At 42.9% G+C, this 26,826-nt stretch overlaps 1 protein-coding gene across 4 annotated transcripts in view; it reads left to right on the top strand.

Annotated features, from left to right (window-relative positions):
* RAI14 (retinoic acid induced 14) overlaps positions 1-26,826 on the top strand; it is a 147,522-nt gene that overhangs the window by 30,326 nt on the left and 90,370 nt on the right. For all 4 annotated transcript variants that reach the window (XM_027092713.1, XM_027092715.1, XM_027092719.1 and 1 more), the window contains exon 2: positions 1,486-1,568. In XM_027092713.1, coding sequence (XP_026948514.1) covers positions 1,533-1,568 — 36 coding nt within the window. In that variant the 5' untranslated portion in view covers positions 1,486-1,532. The remainder of the gene's footprint in view (positions 1-1,485; positions 1,569-26,826) is intronic.

The following is a 26,826-nucleotide window of genomic DNA, read 5'->3' as shown; positions in this document are numbered from 1 at the left end:
GTGGCCTCCAGATTAATGTCATTGAGGTGCTTTATGATGACCGGGTTTTGGTACCATTCGCCCAAGGGCCCTGCTTAAGGACAGCCGCAGTAATGAAAGTAAACAGATTAGAAGCCAAGCAGCTGCTAGACCACTTCTGGAGGTGGCGATGAAGACCTGAGGAGGGATGAGTCCAGCCTTTCAGTTGCTTGCATTTCCCCTGCTCTGTTTCCTCAAATCGGTTTAGTCCAGAATGATAAGGATGGTGGAGAAACATGATGACCTTGAAAGGCTTTTGGAAAATGATGGTCAACTGTGGTCAACCTTCCTTAGTCCTCAAATGGACAGGACTGTTGATGTCCCCTGTTCTCATTTTGTCAACTGAGGCTTGAAGTTACATTTCCGGAGCACTTACTAGGTGATGGGAACTTGCACAAAGATTTTTCGGGCCTTTTTGACCTGAATGGGAGGGTTCCGCACTGTACATTTTCCAGGTTTAAAGATGGGAAAGATCAAGGTCGTACCATTTTTTAGCACAGAAGTTTACTGTTGGGTTTTAGTTTTAAAGCTGTAGGGCAGCGGAAAAGGCATTCAACCGTCAGTCTGACTTTGGGGTCTGGTTTTGACTTTTATCATTCAGAGGTTTTGGGAATGCACACAGGTTTCTTCACTTCTCTCAGGAGGCTCTGTCTCGACCTCTGGAAAGTGAGGGGCTTAGACTAGATCAATAGTCTTACCTTTTGGATGGTGACAACCCCCTTGCAGAATCTGATGAATATAGGAACTTTCTTCTCTTAAAGAAAGTACATATATACTGTCATTCCAAAAATTACCTTCACTTTCTGAAGGGACCACAGACCCCTCCTAAATGAGGTGGTTTCTTAAAACTTTTCCAGCTCTGGCTCTGAATCACTGGGTCCCACGACGACCTGGGGGGAGTCTTTCACTGTTTTGAGTGGCTTCCTAAGGAATGACATATTCAGTGAGGGAGGTTTTGTTGTTTCTTGCATTTTTCACTCATTGCCCTGTGCATCTAGGAGGGGGAAGGAAAGAAGCCACACTGAGAAAAATAAATAGGGAATGAATGGCATCTGGAGTATGAGCTGTTTTCCTTATCATGCTTCACTACGGTGGCCCTTCCAGAGGAGGTTGAGGGTATAACTATAATGTGAAGGATGTGGAGAGGAGTGAGTTAGGCACACGGATACTGTATTTTGTGCAGTGACAGGTCAGCAGTTACTTAAGCTTTTTCTACTTTGAATGGGAAGTTGGGATAAAATTTCAAGTTTCGGTTAACTTGAAAATGTCAGAAGGTTCCAGGTAGTATCACAAACGGGAATAACGTATGTTCTTTACCACTTCCCAGCCCTTAACCCTGACCACCTTCCTGACTCAACCCCAGTCGCCTACCCATGGCCCGAAGTCCTAATCCATTCAGGAGGGAGTATCTATAGTGTTTGTTTGGGAACCTAGATACTTAATTTCTTCTTTTCTTCCTCTGGTTAGGTGCTGAAAGTCTCCTCTAGAGCTCTGGAAGGCTGAATGGACTAAACATGAAGAGCTTGAAAGCCAAGTTCAGGAAGAGTGACGTAAGTAGTCTGGCTGTTCCCCCCACGTTCCTGGGGCTGCAGCAACACCCTCCCTCATACCTTGATAAGGTGCTGGGTTAATCAACTACAGAAGCCAGAAGCACTCTGGGGCCCAGCTCAGGGTGGCTTTTGTGAACGGCGTGTTCTAGGTTCCTTGCTCTATGTGTGTATAGCTTCCGAAAATGACTTTTTTTTTTTTTTTTTACTCCTGGCATCTGTGCCTTGGAGAGAAAGGAACAGTCAAATTAAACATCTTTTTTTCCCCCCCTTGATTCCGGATAGAGTGCCAGAGTATTCCTTTTAAAATTCTAATGAGACTACTGCTCAAACCCTCCCCCCTCCACCTACCGGCTCTGCATCTCACTTGGAATAAAAGCTAAAGTCCTTAAAACAGCCTACCAGTTCTTATATCGGCTGAAATTAAACATCTTAACAAAAAGAATCAGTCAAATGCCTCAGCATCGTTAAAGTCCCCCCAGATCTGATTCAGAATGTCATTCTTAGAGGAAGCTAGTCTCATGAAAGTGGTTAGGAATTACGTGTTAGCAAGGTTCATCTTGGGCATTTAGAAAACTTTTAAATTCTGTTAGGCTCTTGTGGTGAAACAGCAATATTGCTGCCTGCACCTTTATTCTCCCAGCATTCCTGGGGTTCTTCCTCATTTGTTATTCATCATAAAAGACTGGGTTGGAGGAACCAGTTATGATGTCAGAATTACGAGACAAAGTCTCCCAGAGGAGAAAATGGAGAAAGATAACATAGCAGTGGGATTATACGTGATGCTATCGTAACAAAAGGTCACCTTATAAACGCTGCCGAGGTTCCAGTCTTGTACTAGTTGCACTCCAGATGCTTGGAGCAGAATGGTTGAATGGGAGAAATTCATGGAAGGGTGTGAGATGGAAGCTCAGAAGTGTCACCCTCCTACTGGGTTTGCTTGGCTGTCGTTTTGCATTAGGTAGTTAAAGGTGAACCTGGATTTTATTTCTGTGCCATGAATTATATGACAGCTTGGTACAGCCGCATTTTTGCAATAAGTGGAGGCCGTGTCTTTTATGGCTAACATCACACACACACATACACACGCACACACATGCACGCACACGCACGCACACACACACCTCCTTTTGGCTGAAGCTTTTCTCCTGAGGCTTCATCATGACATGTAACTTACTGCCCTGATAAGGCCCAGACCAGATGAGATGCTTGTGGGATGATTGCAGAATCTTGTCGTGCTGAAAAGAAGTTAGAGCTAGAAAGGGTTTTTAGGAAAAAGTGAGCCTCACCTTCTCATTCTTCAGGTAAGTTAACTACAACTCAGAGAATGTGAAGAGACTTGGCTGAAGTCGTCCACCTAGCCTTTGGCCGGAGTGAGAGCCTTGGTCATCTGACTTCCTTAACCCCTTGTCCCTGCCAGTCCCCAGAGAAACCCCCTTCAACCTCCTCATTTGCTGGCCCTACGATGCTACAACCTGCAGACCTCATTGGACTTTCAGTTAAGAAGGGAAAGGCAATTAAATGGAAAATGTTGCCCAGTCGAGCAGATGCGGGTTTGTAAATTGCGTGACCAGGTTAACAAATACCTTTTCCATTCCAAGGGAATTTGGGCAGCTTCCATTTGCACAAGTTGAGATTGATTTAGCAAAATTTAATCAGTCTAGAATTCCATGATATATGAATAGGGGCAGGGGGAAATGACAGCGTACACTTTTGGTTTAAAAATTAAAAACTGGTGGCCTTAGAGAGGGTGTTGCTGGAATCTAGTTTTTTAAAATAAAAACTGAAATATTTCCATGATTTAGGGAAAAAAGTCACAGTAATAACACTATTAAAAGCGTCTGGGATTTGGCCGCAGAAAGGCTGTGGTTTTGGCAGTTAGGACAAAGGGGAAAAACGTTAGAGGAGCACGCTTGGGGGAGGAGAGCAAAAGAAATTGGTATTATGGGGCCAGACAATTTCAGATGGCTCCCCAGTTTCATCCCAGATTGCTTCCCAGAGTGCCATCACTGTACTGTGAGATGGAGGGAATAAAAGCAAAAAAGAAAACCGTTTCAAACCCCAGCTTGAAGAGCTAACCATTGTGAAGTATTTACTATATGTCAGGCACTATGCCAGGCTCATTACGTGAACTTCATTTAATCTTGCCACAGACCTGATGTGGTAGGTATTATTGTCAGGCTCATTTTCCAGATGAAGAAACTGAGACCCAGGGAGCTCCAGTCCCTTGCCTGGGCCTGGGTTCTTCTAGCTCAAAGTTGTATAGCCAGTTTCTGTGCCAAAGTAGCCTGATTCCAGAGCCCAGGTTTCCTGAAAGAGGAAATTTGGATGGAGGTTTGATTTTATGAAACAGAGCAGTCCAGGCAGTAGCTTGGAAAAGAGACTTTGGACCGAGGTCCGTGGCCTTGGGCAAGTCTCTACCCTTCCCTGAACCCCCAGGTTTCTCACCTGAAAAGCGGAGAAAATAGTATTAGCCTCACGAAGTTGTTGTGAAGGTTAAAATATGTTGATGTCTGTAAGGCACACATCTTAGGCCTGGCACTCAGGAGATGCTTGGTAAATCTTCCTCTTTCTTAATCAGAAACCCACGATGTAGTTCAGAGGACTTCAGCGCTGTGGTTGGCAGACAGGTTCAGACTCACTACAAGCTTTCTTTGGGAGGGTTCCTGCCTCCTGCTTGGATATCGTGAGGGGTCTTCAGAGCTCAAGCCTGGGCAGTGAGGGCCTCCTCTCTCTTACAACACGTATGTCTCCGTTTAAGCAGTAGATTTGAGATGAGAACGATACCCGAGTGCTTGTGGCACGAAAGAAACAACTAGAGTTCTCTCAATTCTGTTATTCTGCGTGACCATTGGGAATTCTTATTTGTGTCTAAAATTTAAAATAATCAAATAGGGCAGACTGCAAAGTCATATTTTTGTTGGTGCCAACTTTATTTCCTGTGTGAAATAGTTTACTGACCTTGAATATTTCTAAAATTGAAAATTATTTTAAAATTGCTCATTTAATTGCTAATTAAAAGTAAACCATGAGTCAAGAGTGTAATGAGGGTTTTCAAGAAAGAAATCCACGATGAAAAAATGAATTGGTACAGCCACTATGGAGAACAGTATGGAGGTTCCTTAAAAAGCTACAAATAGAACTACCATATGACCCAGCAATCCCACTACTGGGCATATACCCTGAGAAAACCATAATTCAAAAAGAGTCATGTACCAAAATGTTCATTGCAGCTCTATTTACAATAGCCCAGAGATGGAAACAACCTAAGTGTCCATCATCGGATGAATGGATAAAGAAGATGTGGCACATATATACAATGGAATATTACTCAGCCATAAAAAGAGACGAAATTGAGCTATTTGTAATGAGGTGGATAGACCTAGAGTCTGTCATACAGAGTGAAGTAAGTCAGAAAGAGAGAGACAAATACCGTATGCTAACACATATATATGGAATTAAAAAAAAAAAATGTCATGAAAAACCTAGGGGTGAAACAGGAATAAAGACACAGACTTACTAGAGAATGGACTTGAGGCTATGGGGAGGGGGAAGTGTAAACGGTGACAAAGCGATAAAGAGGCATGGACATATATACACTACCAAACGTAAGGTAGATAGCTAGTGGGAAGCAGCCGCATAGCACAGGGAGATCAGGTCGGTGCTTTGTGACCGCCTGGAGGGGTGGGATAGGGAGGGTGGGAGGGAGGGAGACGCAAGCGGGAAGAGATATGGGAATATATGTATATATATAACTGATTCATTTTGTTGTGAAGCTGAAACTAACATACCATTGTAAAGCAATTATACTCCAATAAAGATGTTAAAAAAAAAAAAAAAAAAGAAAGAAATCCACGATGAAAAAAGTAGGCTGAAAGGTGTATGTGGTCTGGAGGGCGGAATAATCTGCTAACACTTGCTGCCTCTGAGGAGGGATTCAGAGCTAGGAGTGGGTGCGGGAGGGAGTTTTGCTTTTCATCGGGTGCCTTGGGGTTTGCCTTTTTCGGTATACGTGTATGCGCCCACATGTACCACTTATTACAAGAAAAACAAGTCTTAAACTGTTTATATTCAGTTCAGTGAGCCAAACTATAATCTCCTTTACCTGAAGTGAGTGGTCTCTCTCAAAGAACAACCGTAAACCCTCGGCCATCAAATATTCCTGCTTGTCTTTGTGTGAGGCTGAAAGGAGAATGGGAAAGAAAGGGCCCTTTGTGTTTCTGGGGGGTAGGAAGAAGAGGGACAGCAGATCATGTTCGTGCTCTCATAAAGGGAAGGCAGGTGACCCGCGGGCGTGATCATGTTTCAGCCAGCCTGCGTCTGGGAGGTCTGCAGCCAGATGAGTTTGTGGCCATTGAGAGCAAATCCCAGGAGTGAGGAAGGACAAGTGTGGCCCAAAGGAGCCCCCCGTGGATGGCCTGAAGGTCATTGTGCTGCACCAAGCCCATCATGCGGGTAGAGATTTCCTCCGAGTGTCCTTTCTGGAACCCTTGACTCAGACGGCTGCTAAGTCAGGGGTGGGTTTATGTGTGTGACCTAGGGGAATGGGCCCGGTTCCCTGGGCTGTGGTTAGATCCTGTCCTTGTCTCCTTGCTTTCATCCCTAAAGGTGATTGTGAGCAGATAATCTACAGAGGCCAGAGAAATCCTAACGTGGATGACATTTTCCAGTTCCCATTGCTAACGTGATTTTGGGCATCCTTGAACTTGGGTTTGATACTGGAAAGGATACGGGAGAAATGTGAGGGATGGTTGTTGTCTTGAAGAAGCTCATAAGCCCAGGTGGGAGGAGAAAAGCTACACACAGGAAATAACTAAGGCAAAATACAGATCATGTATAATATAGATAGTAAAAGGATCTCCAGGATGATAGAACCACTTGTTGAATTGTGAGACCTGGATGATAAATGCTATAGATTTTCAGAGAAGGGTAAATCACTGGAAATGGGAAAACCGGGGGTAGCTTTATGGAGGTGAAGCTTCTTCCAGGCCTCAGGGGTGCATAGGATTTGGAACGATGGTTAGGAGAGGAGCAGAGGAAAGGGTAATGCAGGGGAGCCGGCCGTGAAGCACAGTGGGTAGACTCAGTTTCCAAAACTTGCCCTTGCTATGCAGAACAGTGAAGCTTCAGGAGCCCAGGAAAGTGCCCATGGCGTGGCTCTGAGTCTTTTAGCAAGAACACTATAAATTTTTCATTCTAGTTTTAAAAATGGATGTACTTGACTTTTTACGCTTATAAAGTAAGCACAGAGTACTAAATCATCATTATTTACTTCTTTTATGACTAGTTTGAAAGTAGCTTCTTTACCTCTTTAAATATTTGCAGCAACTAGTACGTGGTTCCACATGGAAAAATGAGCTGTCATCATGAGAAATGAGGCCAAGAAGGTTGGGATTTCCCTTTGCTAATAAAATGCTCAGGCTTCTGGAATTTCTTTGTAAATGCCAATTTTTAGTGCCTTGAGTGAAATGGGTGGAGGCTGAGGGATGGGAAAAGGGGTTGAAAGATCTTTGTAACAAATCTTGAGAACTGCCTCTCAAACATGATCGAGGCCTTCAGAGTTTACTCTGTGGGTGTGTGTTTAATTTTATGAAAGATTTGTTCCCAATTCTGTTTTCCATTATAATAGGGAAGCAGTGGACGTGCCATTTAGGGAAACAAACAAAAGATAAAGGCAGCCAGTTGAAAATGGCTGGCTCCACGAGAGGTTAAATTGATGGTATTTCTTTCTGTAGCAGCTACTAAGGACTGCAGCTTTCAGCCAAAGAATGCACATACCCCGTGAACCTTGAGGAGCCAGACACATCCTGCTCGGACAGGAGTTTGAATTTGTTGCCTGTTGAGAGAATAGCTCTCATGAAGGTCAATAATCGACACCTCCGCCAAGGTATTTTTTTCAAGGAGTTTTTCGTCATTTATGATAAGTTTTTACAGATGCCCAAGACTCCCTCCCCTGCCATACATGCAAAAAATAATGAGAGTATTTAAAATCCGAGCCTCTTGACGGGGGAGCCTTGGCCAAATCTATTGTAAAGCTAAGCCTCTTCGTTTTCATCGACATAATTTAAAAATACATCGGAGGTGACCTTTTGGGATGGAGGTCTGAGGCTCTTGGAAACTTCTGCAGAGAATTTGGTCAGGTTCGCGTCAGGCTACATAGTTTCTCCAGGTCTTGTCAGCCCGTCTTAAGTGGGGAATCTGCTTGCTGCCTGATTTCACCTTGTGTAAGTTTCCTAGGGCTGCCGTAAACACATATTGAGTGGCTTCAACAGCCATCGTGTATTGTCTCATGGTTCTGGGGACTAGAAGTTTGAGATCAAGGTGTTGGCAGGGCTGCTTCCTCGTGAGGGCTGTGACGGGGAATGGGATCCATGCCTCTCCCAGCTTTGTCTGGCGGTTTGCAGTCATTGGCTTGGAGATGCGTCGCCCTGATCTCTGCCTGCATCTTCACGTGGTGATCTCTGTGTGTGTGTCTATCTCTCTTCAAATTTTCCTTTTTTTATAAGGACACCAGTCATATTGGGTTAGGGCCCACCCTGATGATGTCATTTTGATTTGATTATCTTTGTAAAGACCCCATCTCCAGATCAGGCCATATTCTGAGGTACTCAAGACTCCAACTTATCGATTTTGCAGGGTGTGTGTCAGGATGGGGCACACAGTTCAACCCAAAACATACCTCCATCCTTTTCTATCTAGAGCAGTTTCTCAGGAGCCCTGGCACTCCCCCACTGAGCATGCGTGCTCATAAATCTTAGCTCCACAGTTTCTTCATCTTTGGACTATTTTCAGTGTCTAATAGAGTGAGTATCACATTTTTTTAGTGGGTGTCAGTGCCTAATACATAATATTAATCACAAGTGTAAACACATAAGATTAATCACAAGAGGGCTTCCCTGGTGGCGCAGTGGTTGAGAGTCCACCTGCCGATGCAGGGGACATGGGTTCGTGCCCCGGTCCGGGAAGATCCCACATGCCGCGGAGCGGCTGGGCCTGTGAGCCATGGCCGCTGAGCCTGCGCGTCCGGAGCCTGTGCTCTGCAGAGGGAGAAGCCACAACGGTGAGAGACCCGCACACCGAAAAAAAAAAAAAAAAAAAAGAGTAAACACGTATTGATCGCTGACCTACTGCAACAGAAATTAGGAGAAGAGGTCTCATTGATTGAATGCTTACTGTGTGCCAGGCACTGTAGCAAACCCTTTACGTGTAATGCTTACAAAACTGTATCCAGTAAAGACCATTACTGTAATACCAATTTGCAGAGGGAGAAATTAAGGTTGAGGGAAGTTAAGTAACTTGGACAAAGTCGCACATTCGATAAATGGCAGAGAGATCTGAACCCCGGTTTATCATGATGCCAGAGCTTGTACTGGCAACAGCTGTACACACTTGTTGGCACAGGGCATTCCCTTTCCTAAGTTCAAAAGCTGCAAACTGCAGGAAGTGAATTCTGCTCTGTTGCCCTAAGCAAAAAAGACCCATAGAATGACCTTATTATTATCAGTGCTCTCTACGGTGGCAAATCCTTGGGTTGCTTCCTGAGAGGCAAATGCACTTCAGACTGAACTTTTAAAGCAAGAGAGGACAGATGCTGCTACTTTCTGCTCTTCTGCTGCAGTTAAGAAAACCAATTCTGATTCTGTATGGAGCCCTATTGCTGGCTAACTGGACCACAGCCTCATTCTATTGTGTTGGCCAAAAAAGTTCATTTGGGCTTTTCCATGAGATGTTATGGAAAAAACCCGAACAAACTTTTTGGCCAACCCAAATAGTTACCCCAGACCATAATTGCAGGAATTCTTGGTTAAACCTGATACCATTCCAGCTGCAGCTGGAGACCAATATGAAACTCAGAACCTGGCCCCTAAACTTGAGGAAATCTGATCGTCTACATAAGAGGTGAATCATCTAGCTTATTACCTATTATCTCTTTATTCTGAATTAATTATGTAATCATTTCGAACTATTGCTGACCTCGATGTTTTTTGCTTGATAAATTCTTGTATGTAACTTTTCCTTTGGAGTGAAATAGTAATTGCTTCTGAATTCATTCCATGGAGATTTTCAGTTGTGTTTCTATCCACAGATCTTTGCTGTAAGAGGTGGTTATTTTCATTTCTATGGCCGCAGGTGTTAGCATGAGTCGAAGGCCCAGTATCTATAAAGATGACATTACTGGGATTTCCCCAGTGGTCCAGTGGTTAAGAATCCGCCTTCTAGTGCAAGGGACTCGAGTTCCATCCCTGGTCAGGGAACTAAGATCCCACGTGCCGCAACTAAGACCCGACGCAGCCAAAAACATAAATAAAAAAATAAATATTAAAAAAAACCCGATGACGTTAGTGACAAGTCTTGACTTTCCTTTTGAGTCCCCACCTCCTTTTAAACAAGGAAAGTCAGTGTGTTCTGATTGACTTGGTTATCTAATTATTAGGTGTTATCATGTGAAAATATTTTCACTTTTTGAAAAGCACTGCCTGAAGGATCTCATTTTTGGTTTTCTCAGGAGGCTGAATGATACGGTCTCTCCCTCCTTCCTTCCTTCCTCCTGGGCTGTCCAGTGGGCTGACTGACCAGGAGGTGTAGAGATTTATAATGTGGGAAAAAGAACAAAAAGTCTGAGGAACGACATGTTCTCCTGGGATGAGTTTATTTTGAAATGTATTTCTCAATGCTGAGAATGTTTCCTTGGTAATCTTTCAAACTTGGGCTACAGTTTTGGAGGGTTTTTTTTTTCCCCCATGGGAGCCGGTGTCCATTCTTTGAAGGGATGTTTCATAACTGAGAAGCTGCAGGGTCCTTCAGTGAGACCCCAGAGAACGTATTTATTATGATATGGGGTGAGCTGTGGTAACAAAATTCCCTGGAATTGAATAAGATGGAACTGTTTCCTTAAGTAAAGGTTTCAAGCACTCCGGAGCCAGCAGGACAGGTCTGCTGCATGGGCTCATCCAGGGGCCCAGGTTCTTTTACAGCGTCCTTCTGCTGCCCTCCAGAGCTGCACCGCATTGCGGTAGCCAGTTGCCACGCGTGGCTTTTGTGCATTTGAAATGTGGCTAGTCCAAACTGAGATGTTCCCTAAGTGTGAAGTACACACGCGTTTCAAACACTTAGTACCAAATAAAGAATGTAAAATACCTTATCAATAATTTTTTATAATTACACATTGAAGTGCTAATATTCTGGACATGATGGACTAAATAAATCTAAAATTCACTCCACCCGTTCCTTCTTATTTAATGTGGCAACTAGAAACTTTTAAATGACTTAGGTCTTGCATTGTCATTCTGCTTTCAAGTCTTATGGAACCAGAAAGAGGGAGGATGAACCCCAAGCATCTTCCTTTTTTAAAGGATGTAACCCTGAAAGTGCACAAATCATTGTTCCCTTGCATGGAACTGACTGGAGCTTAGTCACATGCCCCTGCCTAGCTGTAAGGGAAGCGGGAAGACACTCTCTAGATGGCAGCCACGAAATCAGCTAAACCTCAAGGGGCAGGAGGAATGGGTCCTGGAGAAGATTAACTCAGTGTTACGGGTTGAGTTGCTACCCATTCCCCAAAAGATATATTGAAGTCCTAGCCCCTATGACCTCAGCATGTGACCTTATTTGGAAGTTGAGTCTTTGTAGAGGTAATCAAGTTAGAATGAGGTCATTTGGGTGAGCCCTAATCCAATATGACTGGTGTCCTTATGAAAAGTGGAAACTTGGACGCAGACCTGCGCAGAGGAAAGACCATATGAAGAGACACAGGGAGAAGAACACCACGGGAAGATGAAGGCAGAGACCCGGGTGATGCACCTATAAGCCAAGGAAACACCAAGGATTGTCCTCAAACCACCAGAGAGAGGAGAGAGGTGTGGGGCAGATTCACCCTCACAGCCCTCGAAGGAAGCAGCCCTGCTAACACATCGATCTTGAGCATCTAGCCGCCAGGACTGTGAGACAATACATTTCTGTTGTTTTAAGCCAGTTAGTGGTAGTTTAGGGTGGCAGCCCTGGGAAACAAATACACATGGCCACAGGCAATTTCCGCAGTGAGTCTCAGCTGAAAGAGTTAGGGGATAAACGTGTGCCAGATGTTCTATGGTTTTTTGATGCACAGGCTCAGCGGCCATGGCTCACGGGCCCAGCCGCTCCATGGCATGTAGGATCTTCCCGGACCGGGGCACGAACCCGTGTCCCCTGCATCAGCAGGCGGACTCTCAACCACTGCGCCACCAGGGAAGCCCAGATGTTCTATGTTTTGATTGCTTTTACCCCAGAAGTGAACACTTGTTGCCATTTGCCCAATTTCCCATTGTTCTGTTGGTGGACGTGCTGTTCACGTGAAGTTAAACGCCTTTTCCATGTTTGAAATGGAAACTGCTCCTGAGTGTTGCCAGCTGGTGAGATTAGGTTATCAATCAAGCTTCTCCTTTTAGTCCAGGAATATGTTGGGTTTGATAAGAAGTGGGATTAACAGGGCCTGTGTTAAGTATACCATTTACGGTCATCATTTTGGGATTGCTTACATAGATGGGAACTGTGGCGACCTGATCCCACACCTTCACAGAAAAGTTTGGGAGTGAGGTCAGCCTACAATTATACATTATAAACTTAGTTTTAGGTTACGCTAAAGTGCATACATTCATTCGGTCAGCATGCAATCTATGAAACTGTGAAATATGAGGATTCTTAATTATATCAATTTCATTTGAACATATATACCAGTTTGACTTACTTTCAAATTGGGACTTAGAATTCTGAGCAAAACATTAGATTTGTTGCAAAAGAACTTGGAATAGTGGCATTTCCATTTCCCAGATGTAGCTTTATTACTGTAACCTGACATAATATTAATTTTTTTTAACCCACATTCCCCTCTTCAATCATACTCAGTGTACTGTTGTGTTTTTTTAAAATTTATTTTGTTTATTTTTGGCCGCACTGGGTCTTCATTGCTGCACACGGGCTTTCTCTAGTTGCTGCGAGCGGGGGCTACTCTTCCTTGCGGTGCAGGGGCTCCTCATTGTGGTGGCTTCTCTTGTTGCGGAGCACAGGCTCTAGGAACGCGGGCTTCAGTAGTTGTAGCACGCGGGCTCGGTAGTTGTGCCTTGCGGGCTCTAGAGCGTAGGCTCAGTAGTTGTGGCTCACGTGCTTAGTTGCTCTGAGACATGTGGGATCTTCCCGGACCAGGGCTTGAACCCATATCCCCTGCATTGGCAGGCGGATTCTTAACCACTGCACCACCAGGGAAGCCCCCATACTCAGTTTACTGTTGCTTCTTTTCTTCCACTGTTGCTTGCAAAGCCCTGTCATTCTCTTTGTGCGCTTGCACTGTTGGATATTTGAACCCAAATGCAGGACACTATGCTTATCCCAGTTAAATTTTATTTTCTCAGTTAAATTTGTTCAATAAATCTGTTACTCTGATTCTTGCATTAAATTCTGACTCGTCATAATCATATTGAGTCATCCACAAACTTAGTAGGGGCATGCCTGTTTAATCTAAGGCATTAATGAATGTAATGTACAGCTCTGTCTTCAGATATGGATATAGACTCCAAAGAATGAATTAAGTCATTGCCCATTTGGAAGGATGTCAATGGTTATTTCATATACACACACACACACACACACACACACACACACATATATATGTATATATGGCATTGTCATATAATATATATATATCATATTGTGCTTTGCAGTTATTGCATTTTTTAAAGATTGAAGGTTTGTGGTAACGCTGCGTCGAGCAAGTCTATTGGCACCATTTTTCCAACAGCATTTGCTCACTTTGTGTCTCTGTGTCACATTTTGGCATTTCTCACAATATTTCAAACTTTTTCATTATTGTTATATTTGTTTCATTGTTATATACATTGTTTTTTTAGACATAATGCTATCATATACTTAATAGACTACAGTATAGTGTAAACATGACTTTCATATGTACTGGGAAAGGAAAAAGTTCTTGGCTTCGCTTTATTGCAATATTTGCTTTATTTGCAGGTCTGGAACTGAACCCATAATATCTCTGACATATGCCTGTATGTGATAATTATTGACATCCTTCCAAATGGGCAATGCCTTAATCCACATTCTTTGGGGTCTGGTTACAGCTGACCCATTATACTATTTCTCAGCCCTGTTTCTCTGTCTTGTCCCAGTTTTATCTATTACTATCTATGCAATACTGGACAAGTTACATAATCTCTCATCTTTGGCTTTCTCATCTGTAAACCAGGGTGATGCCAGCACCTTCCAGCATCGTCGTGAGGATTAGGATAAAATGTGGCACACAGTACATTCTTGATAAATGGTAACTAATGATACCCATTACCCTGATGCCTTGCCTGGTGCCTCACATTAGTAGGTCTTTAGTAGTGTGTGATGAATGAATGGACTCTACGTTTATTGTCTAGTTGAGATACTGTGCTTGACATGCATGAAACAGGTACAGCAGCACAAGGCTTGTGTCATTCAAAACAAAATCAGGCATCCAGGCGATAAATACTATAGGAGTTTAGGGAGGGCTTCATTGAAAAGGTGAATTTGAGGCTGGGCCTTCTTGACTTGTAGGTTAGGATTAACAGAGGAAACCAGTACTGGTGAGGGAACGTCCAGAGCCAGGTGGGGTTGAGGAGAGACCAACAGAAGAGGGAGATGCACAGTTACCAAGTTAGGTGGGAGGGATGGACTTCTGCACAGCATCGGAAGCTGGGGGTGGGTGATGTGGGTAAAACGGAAGAATTGAGGCTTGAAGATGATCGCGCTTGGGGCGCTAGGATGATTCGGGGGTTTTGAGAGACTAACTGGAGGAAAGGGCCAGGACTAGGGCCGAGGCTCGGGTGGTGGCCGCCGTGGGGTGGGAAAGAATGAGGTGCCTTGAGTGGGTGTGGGATGAAGAGCAGGGAGGAAATCGAGATTCCTGTTGCTCCACAAAGGCCACACCCTGGCCTGGGCACCCAGCCAAGCGAGAGAGCTCCTGCATCTCCCGAGAAATCTGGCGTGGGCTGTTATCACACTCGCCTTTTACTAAGCAACTTGGTGGGAAGAGACATTAGGAAACTTCAAGAGGTTAAAAAAAAGAGTGAGAATCTTCTTGATTAGAATATTAACCTTCAAATGCACTTCTCTGCCAGGCATTATTCTAAACACCAAATTGTAATCTGTTTGTTCTCTCTGTTAGAGGAGTACCCTTCTTATCCCCATCTTACAGATGAGAAAACTGTGACATAGTTAACTTGCTGTGTTAGTTTGCTAACAAAGTGGTCTAAGTGGAGTGGTTTAAACAACAGAAATTTATCCTTTCGTATTCTGGAGTATGGGAGTCCGGGATCAACATGTCAGCAAGTTGGAGGGCTGGGAGGGAGAGTCTGTTCCCTGCCCCACCTCCTCGCTTCTGGTGGTTTGCTGGCAGTCTTTGGCGTTTTCTTGGTTTATACATGCATCTCCCAGATTTCTGCCTTCACCTTCACATGCGTTCTCTGTGTGTGGGTCTCTGTTCAAATTTCCCCTTTTTATACGGACAGCAGTACTACTGGATCAGGGGCCCACCTTTCTTCAGAATGACTTGATCTTAGCTAATCACCTCTGCCGCCACCCTATTTCTAAATAAGGTACTGGGGGTTAGGACTTGAACGTATGAATTATGGGAGGACACAATTCAACATAACACTTGTCCAAATCACAGAGGCAAAGCAGGAACCTGGACTTGTGCCTGGGGACTCTGGCCCCTGAAGCCACGCCTCCCCCAGTCTGTGATGGCCGCTGTGCACGGGTGTTTGCTGTCAGAGATGCAAAATATGATTCCAGCCAGCCAAGTAGAGGGCTGGAATTTCAAATTCTTCTTTCCATTGTCCAGTGGCAACTGACTGATGATAATTACGGATAAACTATGACCAGAACATGTTTCGGTGAAGCCCACTAGCCAGATTCACACCGATCCGGTCTGAAAGCCTTTGGTGCCAGAGATGAGAGGTTGGTGGAGAATATAGAAAGTAAAGCAGTTAGACCTGTTTTCTGGAAGGATCGGGCAGTGGAAAGGAGGACCTAAAATGCGCATTGGGACCTGAGACTTAAGTAATGTTTGTACAGCTTTCTGTTTTTAAAATAACAAAGGGCAGCACTTAGACTGGCTTGGCTGTGTTTGTGACTGTTTGGGACATAGTTGTCCCCTGAGTGGTGGATGTGGCACTGGGACAGGTCTTAGGGCATCAGCCTGTGCCCCGTGAATAGCTGGAAGATGGGTTGTCTGGTAAGTTCTGGTGAGTGTTCGGCAAGTAAGTCTTGCAGTCAAGGGACTCTGGTACTGTAGACTCCTGCCTTTTCCAGTGCATTTGCAAAGCCACTTCTACCCTTCCCTGCAGTGAACTGACGCGTTTGGGTGACAGGAGGCAGCTGGGTCAAGGTAGGCAGGATGAGATCGTTTTCCTTGCTCTGTCTGCAGCATCCAGCCCAGCTTCCTGCTCCAGGGAGTGTGATGAATGAATGAATGCTGAGAGCGGCAGGGAAACACTGACAGTTCAGTGTCACCCCCTCATTCCTCCGGCCCTTCTTTGCTCAATATTTACTGCTCTCCCCATGTCATGGGTGGAAACAAAAGGGCCGAGGGGTTTTCTGGGTGGGTTTCCTTTAGAGTGGTCTGAATGTCCTCTTGGCCACCTCTGGTTGTGTTATGTGACATTAACAAGCATCATCAGAGGGCCTGGCTTGTAATGTACAACCTACCTGGGTTTTGTATCCAGGCTGTGAAATTATTTGGTGTCTGTAGCTCATTAGCTGAAGTGGTTAGAGAACCACATCAACAAGACCAGTCATGAACTTGGACCTGGTGTAGGCTAATTAGCTTGTGTCCTATGGGCAAAAATTATCTAAATTTAGACCCAGCTTACTGACTTTGTCTCTTTGGTCATGAGAGAGCCTGACTGTTATTGATTAAGAACACGGCCACTCGCTACCAGAAACAAAACAGTGCTTCGGTCCAGGTTATGATGGGGCAGCTGTGCCAACCTCATTTAAAGGAAACCCATAATAGCATTATTGTTCAATTTTTTTATACATTTCTGAGTCATTTAGCCAACGTTTGTCAGAAAGAGTCTGGACAACTTGCTCCTCGCTGGGGAGGAATTCTCTAGAATAGTCAAGTAAGCCCTCAAGACAGACACAGGTCTCAGTTCATGGCTCCAGGTATAATGGTGGTGAATGCTACTTCGAGGCTTTGATATTTTCAAGCCCATTGTGAGCCCTGTTCACACATTTCATTTCTCTACCATAAAGCTGTTTTATGAATAATCTATTGGGTTAGCCACTGTTATAATTTTTGGCCCACTTAAGGGAAGCTATGTGAAGAAAAGAATCTAAAACATGGAGTTTTTTTGGTCGTATTATTTACATTAATAAAAAATGGAGAGTAACCCATATTTTGGAGGAGTAGGCAAATAAATTATGTTACATTCACAGAGAGGAATGTTCTAGAATTCTTAAAAATACTAAGCTTAAAAAATTATGTAGCAACTGGGAAAGTGCATTTAATAAATTAAGTGGAGAGAGATTCAAGTTACAAAATTATATTACATTATAATTATAACAAACGAAAAGCAAATGCATATGGTACATATCAACACTTAGAGTAATACTTAGGAAATAAGGATGGGCAAAAATATTTAGCCTTAAGGATATTCACCTTGGTGATACTCTTAAACTAGAAAACACTTAAGCATTATAGTAAAAAAAAAAAAAAAGATTGGCTGAGTGTATTTTTGGGTACATATTACAAAGCCATTAAACATGTTGCAGGCATCTATTAATGAAAGCTGTTTTGTATATTATTATTGAGAGATAAAAGCAAGTTCTTAAACATATTTGTGATGTTTAAAAATTTTTAATGTTTTTCTATTCCTAGAAAAAATCTGGAAGATATGAACAGGGTAAGAGGCCTCCAAGGACAGATCCAAGTTTTGTGGAGCCTGAGGTTTATACAAAAATATATGGGAGTCCTCCTTTTAGAAAATACCCAAAGATTTTACTTTACAAATTTTACAAAGACAACAAACAAACAAAAACATACGTACATGCTCTGGGAGCATATTGCCCCTTGCGAGGGACCCATACAAGTGAGGGGTCCCTGAGGTTTAAGCCTCAGTAGCTTCTGGATAAAGCGGCTCTGGGGCCTCGGTCTGCATTTTGGTATCTTCTGCTCTGAAAGTAGGAGGCTACAACTTGTGGCATCCAGCACATCTCAGATTCCAGCAGTTGTCTTCTAGGCCCTCCGCTGCTATGATCCCGAGCCTAGTAAATTGCCCTACAGAACAAGGTTCTTAAGAAAATTTGTGGTGGTTCTTTTCTTTACCTCATTTAAGTGCATTTTTCTTTCTTATAGTTCAGTCAGTCTTTAAGTGCAATGCCTAGACGTCAGCATCAGCATTCCTGGGGAACTTGTTAGGGATGCAAATTTTGGGGCTACCTTACTAGAAATTCTGGGAGTGGAGACCAGCCAAGCCCCCGACCCCAGGCAATTCTGGTGCAAACTCAAGTTTGAGGTCCAGTCGGGCTCTGTAGCTGTCAACTCTCACTGTACATGACAACCACCCAGAAAGCTTTGCAACTGCTGATTGCTAGGACTCACCCCAGGAGATTCTTTCGTCCTGTGAGAGAGAACGTTGCATCACCACAGAAAGTGAAGGACTGATAGTTTACGGCACTTTGAACAAAAATGGAGAGCCGTGTAGATGAACACTTCAAAACACTTCATCAGTGTGCTCTGTCTTTCCTAAAATCTACAAGGGAATCGGTATCCAGAATTACTTGACTGGCTGGACAGTGTTTTGTATACAGAATCCATAAAGTTATCTCCTAAGAGTTAATTTCATTCATTAGTTAAGCCCAGTTTCTGTGCGCTTCACTTGCTAGCTCTAGCCTCTCTGAGCCTCTGATTCGTATTCGGTAAAAGGGGAATATGAGAAAAGTACCTCCCTCCTAGGATATTGTGAAGATTAAATAAGATTAAAAATGCTCAAGATATTCAGATCCCTTTTCCAAATACTTTCTAATTTTGTTCCCAGTAATAAACTCATCTATCAAATCTAGTTTTTAAAACATTTCTTCCATTTCTGTACTCCATAAGCTGAATATCATGATGGTTTTGGATAATGAAGGAATTATTTTTTTCTCCCTATGGACTGACATTTGCTTATTGCCCAGCTTTTATATTCCATGGGAAGTCGGAAAGAGAAATGATTCCTGTGAGGGTGGGACAGGGATGTTTGTATGAGACCTGTGTTGTCCCCTCCTGTAGCCACTTGAAACATGGCTAGGGTGACTAAGGAATGGAATTTAAAATTTTATTTTTAATTTAAATTTTAAAATGGTTACTCATTTGAGATGTTGGAAACTTTTCAGTTTGGAACAACTTAAGTTTGTGAATTTACCTGTTCAAGAGTAAATTTCATGAAATCTAAATACACATCAAGTATTTCTGATAAAGTAGCATCGGAATTGAGATGTACTGTTAATGTACAGGATTTTGAAGACTTAGTATAAAAAAAAGAATGTACAATATCCTGTTAACAGTTTTCATGTTGATTTCATGCTGAAATGATAATATTTTGGTTATATTGGGTTATATGAAACATTATTCATTTCGTCTATTTCTTTTTACATTTTTAAAAATTTGTTTGGCTTTTTTTTTAGTTTGTTTTTGGCTGCACCGTGCGGCATGTAGGATACTAGTTCCCCGACCAGGGATCGAACCTGCATCCCCTGCATCGGAAGCGCAGAGTCTTAACCACTGGACCGCCAGGGAAGTCCCACTTCTTACATTTTAAATGTGGCTCTCAGAAAATATAAGATGTGGCTTGCATTATATTTCTCTTGGACAGCACTGTGTTAGACACTAACAAGAAACAAAAGAATTGAAAAAGCAAGCCACACACCTGGAAGACAAGTAAAATGATAAAACTGGTCACCCAAGTCATTTCTTTACATTAGCACAATCAGCTCTGAGTCTTCACGCTTGGGAGCAGCACCCCGCTCACTTAAATTTGCCTTTGTGGGACCGATTTACAGCCCCTCTCCTTTCTTCTTTTGATGTATGCCAACAACCTCTGTGTTTGAAAAAGTCATAGCCTACCATTTGCCCTCCAAACTTAAGAGGAATTTGAGTTGTAGCTGCTGGTTTAGCCACACTAATTTCAATACGGAGCATCTCAATGAAATGCATTTTTTATTTGTTTTTATTTTATTATTTTTTTAATGCATTTTTTAAATACTGTGATTTTGGCCTTTGTGTGTTTTTTCTGTTATCATAAGAATGTAATTGTTCTGCCCTAACGTTTTGCTCTGTCCATACAAGGGAGTTACCATTCTTGGAATTCAGATTTATAACCACTTCCTTATTTTTGTAATGCCTCCTAATATACTTTTTAAAAGGGACTTGACCTTCATGTAATTCATATTTTTCCCTGAAACGCTAAATCACCCACTTCAGCAGCCTTGGCTTTATGACCCATGGAATGTGTGTATCTTCCTGTATTAAAAGCTGCTCATTAAACCGAGCGCGATGAAGATTTCTTATAAAGTAAAAGTAAATATAATGCCTCTTAAGGATTATTTTCTGCCTTTATATGGCTTTTGTCCTATTTGGAGGTCCCTTTTACTCAAAATATCTCTGGCTGAGTAATGGATTTGAGGCTGATCTTCATACACTTATGTTGACAGTTTAAAGATGACACTTGAGCCATGGAGTTCTGAACTCGGGGAAGAAATTTTTATTTTGGAACATCATTGCATTGGTGTTTTGCTTGTTGTATCATCATGCCACAGCACTAGGTACTGTAAGCTTTTTCATCCTGATCTGTGTGGTGTACTCTTTGTTGGTGTCTCAGCTTGAAACCCTAGGTTATCTGTGCCATCTTCTGGGCACAGAAGTAATGCTTGTGCCCCCTCTGGATATGCCACACATGGTTCTTTGACCTTGAATTTTTGTACTGTGAATCGCTTGTCATGAGAAATATCCTCTTTCCACTCCAGAAAAGCTTTTTGTCTTCTTAACAAGAGGCAGTAACTCAATCAAGACCTCCAGCTCTCACCACCGCCGCCATCAGTTATAGCATATTAAGAGATGATAAATATGCAAAACATGAGGCCACAGAGGCAAAAAGGGTGTTGGCTCAGCGTTTTACTGTTTCTTCTGAATGGCGTCAAGACTGGGCGGCCAATTTGGTGGACAGAGCTGCGGGCTGCATTTACTGATCTTAGCGCTGCCAGTTCCATGTGTGAGACTCCTGCAAGTCAGTTCACCTCTCTGGCTTCCCACGTGGGTAAAATAAGATGCTCTCAAAAGTCCCATTAAGCTTTAAAGTTCTGTATTTCCTGTTCAAGTCTCTTTCCAGCCCCCTCTGCTCTCGCATTCATCTCTGCATCCACTGGTAATTGCTTCTGTAAGAGAGTCTGAAAGCAGTACATTTATTTGTACTGGAGTTGCGCAAAGTCCCACGGGCATCTGGAGAAAAAGAATGCACATCTTAATTGAAGTGTGTTCAAGTCTCCCCCAGTACCTTGTCAGAATGTACACGTTTCTTCCTCTTGCCCGTGACGTTTCTTGTAATCTCTACTAATTAAGAACAGGGGAAAGAATGTGATCCTATTGTATATAGTGATTATAATGACCTTCTTTCCAAATATGCAGGTCTTTTTTCATGTTTCCTTAAGCACAAAGCAGAGCCTTAGACAGGAAATCTGTCTCTGACCTTGTCTCCAAGGGAAAAACCAAAGCTTTGAAAAATGGCGAAAGAAGAGATTGAGATAGGAAAAGAGAGAGAAAGGAAGGAAAGGGCTCTTTATGTCTTAGATGTCGACTGTATTTATGAATTTGTGTTGTTTCTGAAGTAGAATAAGGAAAGGTTATCTTGTCCAGAAACAGCTCAGCTCCTCCTAAGTTTTATCTACATGTAATTGAAGATATAATTTAATACGCTCTTTAGAACCATATTGAAAGTAATAAAGCAGCTAAGAAGACATTTAACAGTTCATTTAACATTTAACAGTAGAAAGACATTTAACAGTTCTTAAGTCTGTAGAGTCTGATCAATCGAGTAAACATGCCAGCTGCTGAACAGTTGTCAACGAGTTACCTTGCCCTTTTCACCAAAACGAAAGAGAAAAAACTTTTCTTAAATGTATTCAGGACCTATTTCATAAGTGCTGGGTAGCTTTGGATTTAGATGTTTTGCCAACTTGCAATAGTGAAAGTATCAGTAGCTTGAAAAAGAATTAAGATAAAATTTTTACTTTCTGTTAAAACTATGGAGGGTGGGATTGAATATAAAGGACTCTTATGCGCCACAGATAAAATTGGATGCCTGAGAGCCTGCCTGGAGCCATTTGGCCAATCAAACCGTGATGGAATAATTATTATTCATATGGAAATTGATCTCTAAAGTCAGCTTTCAGGGTCTGGCTACTGAGTGTGAATTTCCCACAGGACGGGTTTTCCTAATTATGTCTGAATTTTGGACGCCCACCCCGACCCCAGCCACTGATGGAAAGAAAGCATCGCTCCTGTAATATTGGGGCGTTGTTCTTAACTCCCTCTGTACATTAAAATTACATGGGAGCTTAAAGACACCCCAGCCCCAAACTATTTCTGCTTCTCACCCCCTGCCCCTGAACCAACTGAATCAAAACTTCTGGAGAGGAGCCTGGGCTGGGTGAATGTCCTGAGCAGAAAGTGTTCAGAACCACTGATCCAGGATAGCAAGGGGTCATGTAGCAAGGAAGTAGTGTGGTAGATATTCCTCATCTGAGAGGCATCACAATGAATCGCCTCCATCTTCACCCACTACCTACCCCTGCCCCCCACCATGATAAGAAGTAGAAAAACCTGGTCTTTTTTCTGGAGAAAGCAAATGCAATTGAACGCCTACATCTAGATGCAATTTCAGTTATTTTCCAATGGACTTTTGCAGAGTTTTTTTGTTCTGTTTTCAGACTTGAGTTGTGCTGGCAGATAGCTTCAGTCTTACATCAGGGACATTGAATTTGACCTGAGTGAAGAAATACATTCTCACTAACCAATTCCATTTGTTTGCTAGGGCTGCCATAACAAAGCTCCGTAATCAGAGGGACTTAGAACAACAAAAGTTTATTGTCTCACGGTGCTGGAGGCTAGGAGTCTGAAAGCAAGGTTTGCCTCTGAAACTTGTCTCCTATGTTTCTTCCTGGTTTCTGGTAGTTTGCAGGCAATCTTTTGCATTCTTTGGTTTGTAGATGCCTCATTCCATTCCTCTGCCTTCCCTCCAGGTGTCTGTCTCTGTCCACATTTCCCTTTTTGTAAGTCCAGTGGATTAGGGCTCACTCTGTTGACCTCAGTTTAACTTAATTACCTCTGGAAAGACGCTATTTACAAATAGCGTCACATTCTGATATACCAGTGGTTAAGACTTCAATAGGACTTTTTCTTTGGAGAACAGAATTCAAACTGTCACACCAAAACATGAAAAAGAATCTTCCTTTAACATGTTTATTTCATTCTTTTATTCATTCTAAAGGTATAATTCTTCACTCATAAAGAAACATCAGACTAAATGTGGGTTGGAATCATTTTCCTCTGTGGAAAGGTCATAGCAGATAGAAGCAGTTTCTGGTGTCATTTAGGGCCCTCCGCCTCAGCAGATTTTTCTCACTATTAGCCTGGGTTAGATGGCAAATGAAATCAGAATCCCCCGTCAGTCCCAGGGTTCATTCATGACAGCAAGTGTGTCCTTGGGTCCCCCTTGGTTCCAGAACTACTGGGACGGTAGAATACATGGTCCTTAGTACATTTGTTTGGAGGAAATAAATGTTGCAGTGGACAGGGAAATAGGAGTACAGATCAGGAATAGCTGACTTCTAAATGTTAGAAGTAAGTGAGAGTGCACTCCACCTCTGATCTGTAGCTTTACTTTAATCCTCAAAGAGAAACCCATCCAGTCATAGGCTAAAGACCTTCGGCCAACTTCGGGCAACCTTGCTGGAGCTTCCGGATTCACCCCAGGGCACCCCGGAGCCTGGGAGGCTTTGACACTTGTCAGACTTAGTCCCAGTTGGTAAAGTATGATTGAAACAATTAGAGAACCATCATTCTAAAGCTTTCTGTGAGGAAATGGGCTGGTTTTATATGATCGTGTTAAGACACTAGATTCAGCCAGGTAAATTTGAAGATCTAATTGGCTTTTTTAGGTGATTCATGAACGGGGTAGCATCCCATCCAGTAACCAGAAGCGTGCTCCGAGGGACTGTACAAAATGGAAGGTTTTTATAGGAAGAAGGGGCAGCGGGCTATTAGCCAAGGAAAGAAAGGATGATTTTTTTTAGGCCAGGACATCATCTTAGGGAGGGAAAAGGGAAGGGCAGGGGTCTTTATCATACAGATTGCCACCCCTTCTTCCTCTGGGGGTGTGTGGGGGGGTGCTGAGAGAGGGCCCAGGTGGCACAGATGACCTCGTTGGTGCTGATCAGAAAATTCCAGACTGGTTGATTAAGGTTACATTTCTGGTGAAAGTCGAAACTGCTGTTAGGTTAGTATTAAATCTAAGTTTGGTATTATGGGCTTTAGCACAGGTGACACCATTTTTAGGCCTGTGGTTTTTCTCTTTAGCAATCGTATTTGTTCATGTGATAGAGCTGGTTGGTTAAGGCACTTGGTTGCCCAATTCATAATTACTTTGGTATAATTCCATAACGGTGAGGCCCCCTTGGGTTCTTCCTGTTAGGTTGGCTCTCTGATGGAAGTTGTGTCCATTAAGAGGAAGGATGTCCATGTCTCTCGCTGCTCAAGGATGGACTGACTGCCTCTGGAGCCCCAAGGCTCAGGAATTTGCTGAGACTGCCAAGTTGGGTGGAAGATTAGATTTCAGTGGTTCCCAAACTTGCTTGATAAGAATCACGTAGAGTGCTTGTTGAAAACAGGGATTCCCTAGGTCCTCTCCCTGGAGGTTCTGGTTCAGTAGATCTGGATGGAGCCTATCCACCCCTCCACCACCACCCCACACACATGATTCTTATCAGTGAACTTGAGAAACACTGGACTAAATGGCTTCTGACCAGCATCCTAAGATAGTAAGATTCTAACATCGTATTCCTTCTTCTTGACAGAGATTGCTAGTGGACTACCCAATACCCATTTTCCTGTTCTTTCTTAGTAACAGAAATTCATTTTTAAAATTTGGGACTCAGTGCGCTCAGCCCAAATACCACATTTCTCAGCCTTCTTTGCGCACTTCTTTCACACAACTTTGGCTGTGTGACCAATGAGAGTCTGACGTGGGGGTCTGGGGAAATTCTACATAGGGGTCTGACCACTCTGCTGAAAGCTACATGTTTTTTGCCTATTCCGTCATCATCTTTTGTTTTTCTGCCTGGGATCAGGACTTGATGGCTAGCATTCCAGCTGCCATTTTGGGCCCTGCGGTGACCTTAAAGATGGAAGCCTTGTATTAAGTTGGTGGAACTGATAGAGGGAGCCCCAGTCTCAACTGTCTGTGGGGTTCTCTTGTCAGCTCTGGACTGACTCCTCTCAGACTCTGTTTATATGTAGACACTTGTATCTTGTTTAAGCCACCGTTATTTGGGGTTTTCTTTCATATACAGTTGAACCTAATCCTTATTCATGTATCTCTAAATTTGGAACTTTGAGTTTCCTGTAAGCTAAAATCACATTACTGACCAAGTCACCTAATTTCTGTGTGTCTCTGAGGTAGATTTCCTGAAACTAAAACCTGCCTTTTTTCCCCCCCCAAGGGTAAAATGAACAATTTGGAGTTTATATCTAAGGACCCTCTCAGTTCCAAGAAGTGGGAACAAGTCCCTTTATGGGAGAAATAAGTTGTCACATTGTATCCTTAGTGACTCAGAGTCCTAAAGGAAAGGAGTTTTCAGCTGATAGATGCATGAAGGAAGGAATGTGATTGAAAACTCGAGGGGGTTGGAGGAAAGGAAGACAGAGTTTCCCTTCTTTATAATTTCCTACTATATAAGTCTGTCTATTGAGGGAGTTCAGTCATAATAATGTGTTGAAAGTGCCTTGTAAACTGTAAAATGTCTCACATATGTTACTTACTGAGCACTTTATATACAGAATGTTGTTTCAGATACTTTAGGACAGTTTCCCCAAGTGGCGCTGCTGAGTTTTAACAGGCGTTATAAGCAAGAAAAGTTTCCTGTGTCAAATAAGTTTGGAGAATGTCCCGTTCAGCAAAATAAATAGGTTTCTTTATTACAGGACTGCTTGGTGCCTTTAAGCTGTTAATGTACATTGTAAATGTCTAAGAAAGGGGAAGGTTGTACGTGGGGTGGGGGGAGTATGCCACATGGTAATACTCTTTACTTCACAACCCTTACGGCTGCAGCTTGAGGAACAGAACAGCCTTGGAGAAATGCAGCTTTGTAGAGGAGAGCGCATAATATGTCAGAACACACATTTAGTACCTGCCAGGTGCAAGGTCCCGGATCCATACATAAATTGGGAGACATGGTTCTTGCCTTTGGGGAACCTGCACTTTTCACCGGGGGGACAAGATATTTACATGTAGAAGAAGAGTATTCAGAACAGAATCTAAGTGCGGCATGAGTGATGTAAAAGACTTTAAAAGTTCAGATGAAGGTACAATCTTTGCGAGGTGAATTTCAAGGTGAATATAAGTATTTCAGAGCACCTTCAGTGAGTACTCCAGAGGATGCTAAGGTGCTCTATTTGAATTTTATTTTCTTTTTGAGTAGTGAGTTTTAGTTCTATTAAAACTGTTTAAATTCTTCAGGTCGATTTCTAACTTTCAACTATAAAGGCTCCATCACCAGATTTCTCTATCATTTTTTTTTTCTTTTCTTTTCTTTTGGTTGTGGCATGTGGTATATTTAGTTGCAGCATGCGAACTCTTAGTTGCAGCATGGGGGATCTAGTTCCCTAGCCAGGGATCGAACCCGGGCCCCCTGCATTGGGAGCGCGGAGTCTTAGCCACTGGACCACCAGGGAGGTCCCTCTACCATTTTTAAAGCATCCATTAATAAATCATTTTAATCCTCTACTTGATGGTTTCTGTTCCTCAACCTGTGTTCTTTAGACTAGCTTTAAAAGTCACATTAAACACAATTGAGGTTTGCAAAATAGTTTCAGATTTTTAGAGAGGCAACCGTGTGAATGTGGCATTGGGTTAATTGGGATGGGAAAGTGGAGGGAACCAAAATTAATATGTATTTCCTAGTGGACGTTCCAGCCGAGAAGCCGGAAAAATGATTT

The sequence above is a fragment of the Aethalodelphis obliquidens genome, unplaced genomic scaffold, assembly GCF_003676395.1.
Source record: "Aethalodelphis obliquidens isolate GAN/ISIS:26980383/991018 unplaced genomic scaffold, ASM367639v1 scaffold80, whole genome shotgun sequence".
Taxonomy (NCBI): Eukaryota; Metazoa; Chordata; class Mammalia; order Artiodactyla; family Delphinidae; genus Aethalodelphis; species Aethalodelphis obliquidens.
This window is presented reverse-complemented; position numbering and strand designations above follow the sequence as displayed.